General features: G+C 52.6%; 6 protein-coding genes across 14 annotated transcripts in view; 2 read left to right on the top strand and 4 right to left on the bottom strand.

Annotated features, from left to right (window-relative positions):
* The window catches only part of H257_01764 (hypothetical protein), a gene marked incomplete at both ends in the record, with an annotated part of 2,493 nt that extends 1,792 nt beyond the window's left edge, over positions 1-701 (bottom strand). Inside the window, one exon of the mRNA XM_009825134.1 lies at positions 50-701. Within this exon, the coding sequence (XP_009823436.1) occupies positions 50-701 (652 nt within the window). The remainder of the gene's footprint in view (positions 1-49) is intronic.
* A 792-nt stretch (positions 702-1,493) lies between these two features.
* On the bottom strand, positions 1,494-3,132 carry H257_01763. Of its 2 annotated transcripts, XM_009825133.1 has the most exons (3): positions 3,021-3,089; positions 2,170-2,966; positions 1,556-2,102 (listed from the first exon to the last, which is right to left on the bottom strand). In XM_009825133.1, the coding sequence occupies exons 1-3, from the start codon at positions 3,076-3,078 to the stop codon at positions 2,055-2,057; spliced, it is 903 nt and encodes a 300-aa protein (XP_009823435.1). In that variant the 5' UTR covers positions 3,079-3,089; the 3' UTR covers positions 1,556-2,054. The 2 variants fall into 2 exon arrangements, with proteins under 2 accessions (XP_009823434.1, XP_009823435.1); XM_009825132.1 differs by having other exon boundaries at positions 1,494-2,966; positions 3,021-3,132.
* An 889-nt stretch (positions 3,133-4,021) lies between these two features.
* Positions 4,022-5,418, top strand: H257_01762 (hypothetical protein; the record flags this gene model as incomplete). The annotated part of the gene is made up of 2 exons (XM_009825131.1): positions 4,022-4,613; positions 4,667-5,418. The coding sequence occupies 2 exons, from the start codon at positions 4,022-4,024 to the stop codon at positions 5,416-5,418; spliced, it is 1,344 nt and encodes a 447-aa protein (XP_009823433.1).
* H257_01761 (hypothetical protein) lies at positions 5,307-8,393 on the bottom strand. Of its 8 annotated transcripts, none has more exons than XM_009825127.1 (12): positions 8,055-8,393; positions 7,843-7,990; positions 7,691-7,797; positions 7,549-7,616; positions 7,308-7,496; positions 7,128-7,251; positions 6,944-7,072; positions 6,700-6,888; positions 6,342-6,631; positions 6,004-6,234; positions 5,858-5,953; positions 5,307-5,798 (listed from the first exon to the last, which is right to left on the bottom strand). In XM_009825127.1, exons 3-12 carry the CDS (start codon positions 7,767-7,769, stop codon positions 5,478-5,480), a joined length of 1,716 nt encoding a protein of 571 aa, XP_009823429.1. In that variant the 5' UTR covers positions 7,770-7,797; positions 7,843-7,990; positions 8,055-8,393; the 3' UTR covers positions 5,307-5,477. The 8 variants fall into 8 exon arrangements, with proteins under 8 accessions (XP_009823429.1, XP_009823432.1, XP_009823427.1 ...); XM_009825130.1 differs by having other exon boundaries at positions 7,691-7,838; positions 7,895-7,990; XM_009825125.1 differs by having other exon boundaries at positions 7,691-7,990.
* A 185-nt stretch (positions 8,394-8,578) lies between these two features.
* H257_01760 (hypothetical protein) lies at positions 8,579-9,410 on the top strand (the record flags this gene model as incomplete). The annotated part of the gene is made up of 2 exons (XM_009825122.1): positions 8,579-8,787; positions 9,179-9,410. The coding sequence occupies 2 exons, from the start codon at positions 8,579-8,581 to the stop codon at positions 9,408-9,410; spliced, it is 441 nt and encodes a 146-aa protein (XP_009823424.1).
* A 289-nt stretch (positions 9,411-9,699) lies between these two features.
* Positions 9,700-10,643, bottom strand: H257_01759 (hypothetical protein). The gene has a single exon (XM_009825121.1). The coding sequence runs from the start codon at positions 10,633-10,635 to the stop codon at positions 9,751-9,753; it is 885 nt and encodes a 294-aa protein (XP_009823423.1). The 5' UTR covers positions 10,636-10,643; the 3' UTR covers positions 9,700-9,750.
* Between the last annotated feature and the right edge of the window lie 1,025 nt (positions 10,644-11,668).

The following is an 11,668-nucleotide window of genomic DNA, read 5'->3' as shown; positions in this document are numbered from 1 at the left end:
CCGATGACACCGCCCAGAACGATCCAAATCACGTTCGAGTTGGCGGTACTTTCAACTGGCATGGCTGTTGGCGCGGGCGGCGAGGCCGCAATGTTTCCAGTCGCATTTGTTGTCGTTGGAGTCACGGTCGTGTCTGGTGTCTTGGTGGGTGTGCTCATGGACGTGGTCACCGGTCGAAGCGACGGTGTGGAAAGGGCAGGAGTTGTTGTGATTGTTTCTATGGTCGTTGCTGGCGCAGTTGTTACAGGAGCCGCGGTGGTCACGGGCGCAGACGTTTCAGTGACTGGTGCCGTGGTAGGTGGCGCCAAAGTAGTAGCAGTCGTGGTTGCTGGAGGCGTGGTGGTTACTGGAGGTGATGTGGTCACTGGAGGCGAAGTGGTCACTGGAGGCGTGGTGGTTTCTGGAGGCGTAGTGGTTACTGGAGGTGATGTGGTTATTGGAGGTGATGTGGTTGCTGGAGGTGATGTGGTTACTGGAGGAGACGTGGTTACAGGAGACGACGTGGTTACTGGAGGCGACGTGGTTGCTGGAGGCGACGTGGTTGCTGGAGGTGACGTGATTACTGGAGGTGACGTAGTGGTGGGCGCGGGAGTGGCCGGAGGAGTCGTCGTGGGTGCAAGTGTAACGGGTTGTGCAACTGTGGTGGACGGCGCTGTGATGGTAGGCGTGGGTGGGTTGGTCGCATTTTGGCCGAGTGCCATCAGCAGTAATGAAAAGAGGATTGGTATGAACTTCATGGTGTAAAGTACTGCGTGCGACGTGCTCGCAGTGAAATTGTGAAATGAGGGCGAGCCAGACGAACTTTGAATGTCGCATCGCGTCATACTAATAGTACATGTCAAGTTTGATACGTTTAAACAACCGTAAAATACGTGTTTTATCAAAATCGCGCCATGTCAACTTTGTACAAACAGTAAGTAGTAACACGTTTTATCTTTTACTCGTATGTAGTCGTACTTTTGCACGTTAAATATTAGGGTGGTCGTAGAAAATACTACGTAGTACCACGTATTGCGTAGTACGTAGTAGTAGTACTAACTACTGTTAGTACGTCGAAGTAATAGTTACTTGAAGTACTTCGCTGTACTAGTAGTAGTTGAGCATACTAGTTGTCATATGGCGGCCATTTCTACACGTGCTCAAGTACTGTAGATCTCCGACAAGCACTAATATTGAACGCAGGTCAAATATTTGCCCGCAAACCAGCCCGTTTTATGCGAAGTCAACCCATGACGGTCTAGCTGTTCAGCAATGGCCTGGCCTGACGACTTTCCAATGCAACAATTTGTGAATCAATGTGACAATGTAAAACCTTGCAAGGCGTTCCAAATGCTATCAGTACATATACGTAGTCCGTACATACAGTGTTGGTACAGTAGGTTGGTATATATAATATATATATATACCTATTACCTTTGTTGTGGCAAATATTTGGCGAATGGCCAAGCTATCAAATTAACGCTCAAAGTGATTTACAGGGAGTTTGTAGGTGACCGATTTGAACAACCAGTTTAATGGTAGAAGGCAAACTTCACGTTAAACTACCCATGACGCTAAAATATTAAACCACTTGGGTGGCAAGCATTCACAATTTTACCACCGCAATTGCCGCGGTGTTGACACTGGCGTTAATGGCGACCGCGTCGGAGTCTACAGTACAGGACTGTACGTACGGCAAAGTCCTGCACGGCGAGGAGGCTTGAACGGCATTTCACACTTGTTAGTACATGATCCAAAGGCACGGTATTATAGGTCGGCAGTTGATTACAATTCGTACGAGCCACGTTCTGCCGCGCTAGGCTCTTTGTGCACAGGAAAGTCGTTGTGGTCCAAGTCCGAGCTCATGTGGCTCTGGAAGCTGTTGCGCGTGCCAAAGCTGCTGTCGCGGCTGCCTTCGCTCTGCAAGTCATAATCATCGTTGAACGCGGACTGGTTGGCACTGCTGTTGTAGCTGCTAGACTCAAACTCGGGGTCAAAGCCGACTTCACCGTGCGAGTCTTCGTGCTTGGCGCTTGTCCAGACTTTGCCGCCACCTCCGTACGCCCCGCCTTCGTTCATGTGTCTGTTCGACCCATGAGGGTGAGCTTCCTCGAAGTCGTTGTCTTCTTGGGCAGAGCGGAACGTGTTCAAGATCGTCGAGTTGTTGGTGTGAATGTTGTGGTACTCTACCGTTGGCGCCTGGAGGATGGGCACCGGCGATGGGCTGGGTTGCGGCTGGGGCTCGTGAACGGTGTAGTTAGCAGGGGCCAGTTTGGTTGGTTCGTACTTTTGAGGTGGGGGGTTCGCTTTGTAGGCGGCTGGGGCGGGCGCGCCGTAGGTCGGGTCGTTGCCGAGGTCCTTAAACCCAGGGGACACTTGATCGTCGTCGTTGTTGTCATCGTTTTGACGCTTGAGGAGAAAGTAAATGATGGCTCCGATGAGACCAAGGCCGGCGAGAACACCGGCGCCGATGCCGAGGTAGGTGCCAGTGCTCGTACCCTTGTCAGTCGACGCCAGACCCAGAGTGGGCTTGGATGTGGTCGTAACCGTGTCGGTGACGATGATCAAAGGACTATCCACCACTGGGTTGGTCACGATTGGCGCATCGGTGGAGGGCGTAGTAGTAGTAGTAGTAGCCGGTGGTTTTTGGGGATCCTGCGACTTGGACAACGTTGTGGATGGCGAAGAAGTGGTCGTTGGCTTTGGCGTCGAAGGAATCGTTGTGGACTGGGACAGTGCAGACGTGGTGGGTGCGGGGGGAGTGGTTGTAGGTGCAGTAGTGGACGGCGACGTGGACGACGTTGTGGACGGCGAAGAAGTGGTTGGTGGCTTCGGCGTCGAAGGAATCGTTGTGGCGGGCACAGAAGTAGTCGGGGTCGCTGTGGTCGCAGTTGGTGTTCGGGTGGTGGTCGTCGTAGCGGATGTGGTTGGTGTGGAGGTTGTTGTCGTCACAATCGGTGAGGTGTCCTGAAGCGCTCGGAGGTTTGCTGTGGACACTGTTTGTCAATGAGAGGATTCATCAACTCGGGCTTAGAACGTACCTGATCCAGCCATCGTGGTGGCCATGACGGCGGCAAGGACGATGCTACCAACGCGCATTATCGTCGTAGGAAAGCCGGAAGTGGTGAATTGGATAGCCAACACCCTATGCACAGCATTGGCAGCATTGGCAGCATTGGCAGCGTGACAAACTGCCACAAATGTCCCTACTAGTGGGTCTACTAGTACGGCCGTACTGGTGGTATGACTTACCTTACTATTCCAACGATAGTACTACTAGAATTACATTCCACATGGCGATCTTCCATATGGCGGGCAATTTCATGCACTAGGTATTTGTATAGTGTAACGTACGAAGTGCATGGTGTGAAATCTGATGTAGAACTTACTGGTAGTACAGCAAACACATATTGCCCCTAGGAACATCAAATCCCCCTTTCACCTTCTCACTTTGAACTTCTGATGTTCAGATAGTAGTACAGTGCCAAAAGTATTCAGCTGGGAGGGTTGTCCGCCATTGGATGTGTCGTCCACTTGACGGCAGGTACATTCTATTGAGTTGACTGTGAGTACGTACTGTACTGTACAGAACCAAGTTACTGTATGATTATGCACCAACTATACTGTAGTGCTTGTACATATATATCCCTACGTATGTACTGTAACGATATAACGCCACTGTAACATTTCTTGCAGTAGAAATTGCATGCGCATCGAAGCACTTGACGCCCTATTTAAGCTGTGGTTCATTGCGCCTTTGTTAAACGGGCGGAATTTTTTTGTTATCGTGTTGGGGTACTACTGTACAGCAGTATATACCATGGAACACATTTGTCGCTCGGCAAGAATGAAAAGTGTTAGGGGAGGTGGCATGCCTTGCACTTAATAAAATGTACATGTTCTTGTTCATGCAGCACACTCAAGAATAAACGGTAGACGGATGGAATGGCCATGCTGTTCACCTGGCCTGTCAGGACTATTCTCCTAATACCATCGCAGGACGGTACGTGAATCATTGTTCTACTTCGTTTGAAGTCCCAACATGGTGCTATCAAGTCCTCGTCGCGTGCTCCAGGTTGACGATCTTACAGTCGACGGAATCTCGGACGAAGGCGATGTGGTCCCAGCCCCTACTACAGCGCCTGAACGAATCTCCCCTCAACGTCGAACCGCCCGTCCTCGACAGTCTCGAACGCCAACACCTCCAAGCACCCTTCCCACCTCCCCTAGCTCAAGTACTGAAACCACGTCCGCTGGTTCAACTCCTCGCCCCACAGTTACGACCCCCACACCAACAACGCCACGTGTAACGACACTTCCCCCCACGACAACACTGGCCGTGTCCACTGCTGTTGTGACCACAACGACTTCCCCTACTCCATCGCCCACTCCTTCGCCTACTTCATCCCCCACGTCTTCATCCACCCAATCAACATTGCTTCCAACAACGTCACTCGCAACAACAAGCACCCCCGCCCCTCTACTACCTACCACACCGCTGCCGAAGACGCCAACATCAAGCCCTATTCCACCAGCACCGGTACTGGTCCCTACAACGTTACCAAGTGTGGAATCTGCCGACCTACCTTGGGGGGACATAGCTCCACCCTCCACAACGCTGTTCGAAGCATTTGGTACAGTATTCAGGATTCCCTATCACATCACTTACTAATGTAATCATGCACAGATCCTACGACCGGAACCCCGTCCACCCCCCAAGCCACGAGCTTTCCTGTGAGCGCCATCGTCGCGATAGTCGCAGGTGTTCTTGCTGTGCTTGTGACGGCCGCCGTCGTAGCCTACTATCGTCGTCGCTATCGACAAATGAGTTTGCAGTACCTTCAAAATATGCAGTCCACTGCGTGGACATTTGACGACGCCACGGTCGACAACGACTCGCACGCGCCGTCTGGACCCCCACGCTCCCCCTCCATGTCTATTTGGACTAACCCAAACCGCCCCGCGTCCGAGTTTTCATCCGGATTCAAAGCCCAGTGGCAGCGTCATGCGTTTCCGTCCCCGGGCTCCACGGCAGACTACCAGGCTCGTCGGGCACGATTGTCGTCGTTGCAGACTGAGGTCAACCACGAAGGCATGCGCCACAATGGATGGTACCAAGCTTCACTGGCAGACTCGTCAGTCGCTGCGCACCATCCCAAGATGGCCATGCCGCTGCGACATGGGATGACTGGCGGCAGCAGTGTCGAGAGCCTCAGCAGGTTGGATCCGGCGCAGCGCCTGCACATGAACCGCCAAGGGCACAACCTCATGTATGACACCCACCAAGCGAGCTATATCAGTACTGCCAACGACCACGAGTGCGATTCTGCCATTAGCTTCAAGTCATCGGGCGGGGAATCGACGTCGCCACGCCCCACGACGAAGCGAAGTACGAGAGGCGACAACCACCTGAGCATGTCTAGCTGGGACGAGCCGTAGACTGCACAGGAGTAGTATCACAGTGTTGCACATATGCATAGTCGAAACTGGATTTGTAGTTAAGCATTATCTTGCGTGCGCGTGGTGTGGAGTTTGGGCAGCAGAGGCAACACGTTGAAACCCTCTAGCAAGAGCGTCATGCCAATCGTGCCAGCTTCGCCTTTGACGACGTTGAGGCCAATTAAGTTGGACGTGATCGTGTCGTAAACGTGCAAGAGGGACTTGTGTAGGGCATGCTCTTGCCGAAACCAAGTTGTAGCAGTGGACGGGACATCCCTACACGTCCTTTGAAACATCTCGTGGAGCTCGTTCTCCAACGATGTCGACCATTCGGTCCACAATGCATGAAGGGAACCTGTCGTGAAACAGACGCGCAGGGCCTACACAAGTACCCGATCATGTGTACTATCTCGACTTCACCATATTTCGTCGGTCGTACGTCCTTGATAGTGTCTCGATGGAAGAGCGTGTGCAGCACCGAGTCGCCGTGAATGAGGTCGGCGATCGTAGCCACGTGCACATTGACGTTCATGGTCTACATGTGGTGAGCATGTTCAGGTTTGGTCATTTGGAGAGCAATCCAACCTTGGCATGTTTAAGAAATGAGGCGATGTTGGCAGCCCACTCGTGCCATCGTCCAGCCCCCTCGCGTTGGTTTCGTTGGCTCTGGTCTTTCCAAGCCAGGGCTACCCGTGGGTCGAGCTTGTTGGGGGTTGGGACCGTGACGTGGCGGCTGTGCTGACGCAGCTCCTGCCGAATGATCTCGTCCTCGGTATCTCGAGCTGACGATTCGTATTTAGCTTGGCAACAGGCTTGCTACAACCACTCTTTAGTCTTTTGCCGTCGATCGACGGGGTTACACATAAAGTGATATATATCCAACACAAATATATACATAGTAGTATATATATATATGTAAGTACCTGCACCGTTTGGCCACAGGCTTGCCGACCGACACACACGTTCAACGCCGATCGCAGGGCAAAGTGCTTGGCGGCATTGAATCGTTTGTTGGTGAAGATATCGTGGAGAGACACATTCAACATGGCGTTCCATCGAAGTCGACTGAGCAGGTGGTCGAACTGGAGAGATGGCGGAAACCCAAGAAACAGCAACAGGTTGAACGGATCCAGCGCGTCCGTGAGCAAGATAACGACGCGGACGATCCCAGAGCCACCGCCGCTGTGGGCATGGGTTTTGGGTGGCGACACCACTAGACACCCACCAAATGTCATGGTCAACACAATGGTCTTGGACTTCTTAAGTACACGGGTGGTTTACCGAGGGCTTTGTGAAACCATGGAAGCGACTGGAGGTGGTCGTGGAAGCCAACGTCGAGCAAAGTAGACATGGCTGCAATCGTATCGTTCAGTTCAACGTCGGTGATGTCTGCCTTGGTGAGAAAGTCAAGGTACACAAAACATTCGGCGCCGTCTTCGCGGTATCCCAGGTTGTACAGCGTCGCAGACGCTACAACAACTATCCATCAACAATCACGACAACATGGGCCGACATGCTTCAATACAATCGCAATCGGCCGTGTACGACAGTTGGAGCTCGGCGTGCGCGGCAAAATCTTTGCCCACGTCCACTTTGAGTACGTAGTCGCCGCGGTCGCTGTGGTTGTCGTCGGCGTTTCCAGTCAAGTAGGTGACTAGTCACCACCCAAAACGTGAAATCCCCACAACGAGTTACAAGGCAACTCGTACGATTGAGCAGCCCTGTCAAGGCCGCTCGTTGAATCCACGTGGCAACCTTGGTTGTGGCCAACTTTGCGCGGCGGATCCAGCCAAACGTGCGCAGCTTGATGCGTTGGGTCACCTGCTGCCATCGCTACATACACCAACAAAAGTATATATCAAGAGCGTCATGCAACACGCCCCACGAACCGGTGGTGGCGACGGGGTCCACATCGACAAGCGCACGGCCACGAACGCATCTCGATAGATGTGGTCAGTGTCACAGCTATTTACACGGGACAGCTGCTTGTAGCCAAAGAGTCGGATGGCGCGGTTTCGCTGGAGAATCGCATCCATGCACGCAAAATGAGCATGCACATGATGCACCAACGCGTCCACCTTGGACAAGAAAGAAACACTGAGCCGCAAAGTACGAAACAAACACACGAACTTGGGTTTGAGATGTGACAACGCCGCTTTCGCCAAGAAGGTAGGGCAGTTGATGGATGGGCACCTTTCCTGGAGACAGCTCAGCTTGAGGAGACTGCCTTTTTTGGCGAGGAAACCACCATATACATGTGGACGCGACGTACCAGCGCGGTGGATGTCGTACGAGTCGAACAATCGCTGGAGGTGAATGTGGCGTTGTAAACCATCCCATAGCCAATGCATGCCCAAACAAATGAGGTCGGTTGCCAAACTATTGATCGATTCGGTGGCTTCACGATACATGCAGAATCCCTACCTCCATCACTCGTCACTGGACATACTGTACTATGCTCATGAAGTCCACGTACGCGAAGCGTGAGGTGTCCGTTGCTGTCTGTCTCGTACAAGTCGCTCATGTACATATTCCACACTTCTTCGTGTTGAAGGATGACTCGCAATGGGTCCTGGAGAAGACAAGATGTTGGAGGCCATGCATGTCACAAGAATCAAATTGAGCGAACCGCTTACCCTTCCTGCCAGCGCTCCCCGCAGCACGGTCACGTATGCCTTGAACTCGACGAAACCCCACACTCCATCGCGATCGTCGTCAAATCGATGGAAGATTTGGGCGCACTTTTGAATCCCCAGGTCACTCAAGCGCATGCAGTGCGCTGTGGACGTCGGAAGGAAAAGGTGGGAGCTGTTCAACACGTCTTCGTCATCTTTCTCTTGGAGGAAGTACGCTGCATGGTAGCCATCCGCCTCCCCCTCGCTTTGCTTGATGAGCACGGCCGTATGCTCCAAACTGTCCAAGATACGCGCACGCTCGTCCTCTCGCGCCATGCTGATGACCTTTCGAGAGTGGAACGAAATTTACTAGTACTTGAATACCGGATAAAGAGGCATTGTCCGGATATACAAGAACGTCGTGACCAAACCAGAATGGTGAAGCTGGAATGACGCATGGTTACGATGATCGTCCTGTGCATGGGCACACAACGCATGCTTCAGTGTGGCCTATCGTGGTCTCTCTGTCCTAGGCATCGAGCAGTATGGCATGGCTCATGCGCGTGGAATCTTCGACGGAAAGAGCGCCGCCTCATTCGATAGGCGTACGCGGAACACCCCACCTATACGTATACGTGTCGCTCTTGGCGCACAGCTACCAGTTGTGGGGGAACTCGCTGCGATCAGTGGCGAAGACCGCGTCGTGGCGTCGAAGCCAGCGCGACCCGGACTTCGTCCGTCCTTCCAGCCGCCGGTGTGATGACCGTGCACCGCTTTTTGCGTCTGTTTGGACGTGCCGTCGATTGCGCGCTGTATTGTGGTTTTTGCCCATAGACGCATTACTAAAGGCGCATCGGGACGAGACGTTACGACCACACGACACTCAACGGCCAATCAATTCCCATCTTCAGAAAGTACACTGTAGATACATTGCATACAGGACTACATATTAGTTTACCCAGCTGTGGCCTTCGAACCACTGGCTGTCAGACTCCTAGCTAGCTTAACCTTCAATAACTCACTTGTAAACCCTTACTTCCTCCTATTCTTTCGTCCCTATCACGGCATACGGCGACCAAGACCTGCAAGCAAAGTCAATAAGCATGCCTTGCTTCAACATGCCCTACGGGTTCATTCCACCCTAGACACCGCACGGCCGTTCCTTCTCACGAGGAAGCGATGATCCGAGATGGCATCCGATTGTGCCTGCCGCCCCGCGCCATCGCCCTTTGCATGTACAAGATATCCCCCGACTCCACGGGCCGTTTCGTCCTCGACACCCATCCGTCGCATGCACATGTCGTGGTCGCGGCGAGGTTGTTTGGCCACGGGTTCAAGTTTAACCTTGTCATCTTGGGGAAATCATCGCCGACCTGATGCAGGTCACGTGTTATATTTGCAAAGGAACCATCCGTGGCCACACTGTCACGTAGTTCTTCGCTTGTAAGTGAATCGCGTTGGCCAAACCATCGACGGATCAGCCGACCCATAGTCAACACTACCGGCAAGTCGACCACAACGTTCAATGCGTGTCATTCCTCCAAGTTCCCGGGAGATAGTTGGGATCTATCTCCCTCCTTGGCTCCAGTAGTCCCAGTGAGGGAGGTCGGCATATGTGGAGTATGCAAACCAGTCATGCAGCCATTCCTCTGGCAACGTGTTTAGCTGACAATACAGACTGTGTCATTAAATAATGGGGGTTTGCGGCTACGCAGTGTCACATGACGTACTCGGACATGTTGTGGTCTTCATCTTCGTCGTCGTCGCCGACAATGTACGTGTCGGATCCTATCGTCGACGGTAGAGGGATGTTGGACGTGATCGACTGCAGCAAGTGCGCCGTGTCCAGGTATACCATGCTGTCGACACTGATCATGGTGCACATGACTTCGTCCTCGGGGGGGTCGGCATCGTCCACGACGCTCAACGACGTAGCATGGGTCGTTGTTTGGTTGATAATCGAAGAGTTCGCGAACGACACGCCGTCGTCGAGGGTCCGCGGAAGGTGTGTCGAGGGCGGCTGGTGGGCGAACGGTCCAAGGATGTTGCTGCTTCGCATGGCCTTGGAAGCAAACGCGCCGTGGGCCCTGTACGCGCTGCCTCCGCGAGTGCTCATCCCATGCACCGAGTACAGGTCGTCGTTGCATCCGTCCTTGTTGTGGTAATGGTCGGGCTGGTCGATGTTGGCCACCTCGAGATCTTTGCGAGAAGACAACATGTCTAAATTGTCGAGCTGGGCGCTTCGTCGGCGAGTCACGACGACGACGGCAGCCCCGACAGACGCTACCAATCCCACGGCAATCGACAGCAAGATCGTCGTGGTGGAACTATCGGCCGATGGTTTTGGTTCCGCCGCCAAGTTCGGGACGGAGGCTGCCGCGTAACCGGTCGATTCGGCAGGGGCCGTTGCTGGCTTGGTGGTTGTCTCGTTCCGCATAGTTGTTGATGTGGAGGTACGGCCTGTCGAGAAGACAACAATATCTGGAAAGCCGCTTGCGTCTGTGGAACTTGAGGTGTCTGTTGGTGAATCGGAGTCTTGACAGGTCGATGGCAGCGCCAGTGCGGTGAGGAGCACGAGCACGACCGCCGCGTGGACGTGCATGAAGGGAGGAAGGCGAAGTGGGCAATATTGCGGGTTCCATAACGATGCGACACATTAGTATCAGCATCTGATTGGTGGAAAGTACTGGGTTTAATCAACGGGACGCCAAATCGGACAAGAATTAAACTACCAATTGTAGATGGAAAAGTTGGCAAATTATTTGGCAAATTGCCCATGGAAACAGGACACGAACACATCAGTAACTGAAGAATAGCAGCAAGGTCCTTGATTCGTTCAAGTCATGGTGTGCCATTGTCGAGGGGATACATGCACCTTTATTCACGCTGTCACGTGCGAGTCAACCAGGAACTGAATCTGCTAACTTCCACGGAGTCAAATGACGTCCGACAGGTACATATTATTATTGTCCCAGAACATCTTTATGTTGATATTCGTATGATGTATGCGTATTGTTATTCAGCCCCAGAATTATTTACGCTTTGCGACGATGATTTATACATCCTGGCGCACGCACATGCGGGAAAGGCGCGACACGGTCAGCGATTTCTCAATGCATACTGCACAACGGGTCACGAAACTCTTCATTCCTCATAACTACAACAACCAACACAGAATCATCAACAACACATTATTGCATGTCGCCTGAATCAACAGCTTTGAGAAAGACACCTTCGAACTTGCCCAAGTCGTCGTCGTATTTCAACATTAAGCGTGTACATGCGGTTATGATGCCTCGTGCCAGAGCGAGCTGTGCATGCGTAGACCATGCTGCATAGGCTGAGCTAGTAATGGACTATCTTGTAGTATCAGTAGGATCGCGCTGAGTATTCCACAGCTGGAGAAAAGTGACATCGAAGTTCGTCCATTTTCGATAACTAGTTAGTGTATTTGCGCATGTCGACATGCCGTCCAACCACATGCACATGCGCAACACCATATATCATCCGCAAATGTAATAGAATATCCGGAACTGCTCAGTTTTCAAACTGAAACAGCGCGACTTTCTGAATGCAAGGCACCTCTTGCAGTGAGCTTAAGCCAAAGTCCCTGTCCAACAAGTTGGGTGACTCGG

The sequence above is a fragment of the Aphanomyces astaci genome (genome assembly GCF_000520075.1).
Source record: "Aphanomyces astaci strain APO3 unplaced genomic scaffold supercont1.3, whole genome shotgun sequence".
Taxonomy (NCBI): domain Eukaryota; phylum Oomycota; class Saprolegniomycetes; order Saprolegniales; family Verrucalvaceae; genus Aphanomyces; species Aphanomyces astaci.
Note: the sequence above shows the minus strand (reverse complement) of the source record. Positions and strands in the feature narration are given on the sequence as shown.

Excerpts from the sequence above, each read along its gene's own strand:
- H257_01759 (XM_009825121.1), bottom strand. The coding sequence starts at position 10,635 with ATGCACGTCCACGCGGCGGTCGTGCTCGTGCTCCTCACCGCACTGGCG.
- H257_01763 (XM_009825132.1), bottom strand. The coding sequence starts at position 3,078 with ATGCGCGTTGGTAGCATCGTCCTTGCCGCCGTCATGGCCACCACGATG. Across the intron at positions 2,967-3,020 it reads CACCACGATGGCTGGATCAG|CAAACCTCCGAGCGCTTCAG; the intron begins GTACGTTCTAAG and ends CAGTGTCCACAG.
- H257_01761 (XM_009825123.1), bottom strand. The coding sequence starts at position 8,369 with ATGGCGCGAGAGGACGAGCGTGCGCGTATCTTGGACAGTTTGGAGCAT. Across the intron at positions 7,252-7,307 it reads GGACCCCGTCGCCACCACCG|CGATGGCAGCAGGTGACCCA; the intron begins GTTCGTGGGGCG and ends TGGTGTATGTAG. Across the intron at positions 6,632-6,699 it reads ATGGTTTCACAAAGCCCTCG|TGGTGTCGCCACCCAAAACC; the intron begins GTAAACCACCCG and ends GTGGGTGTCTAG.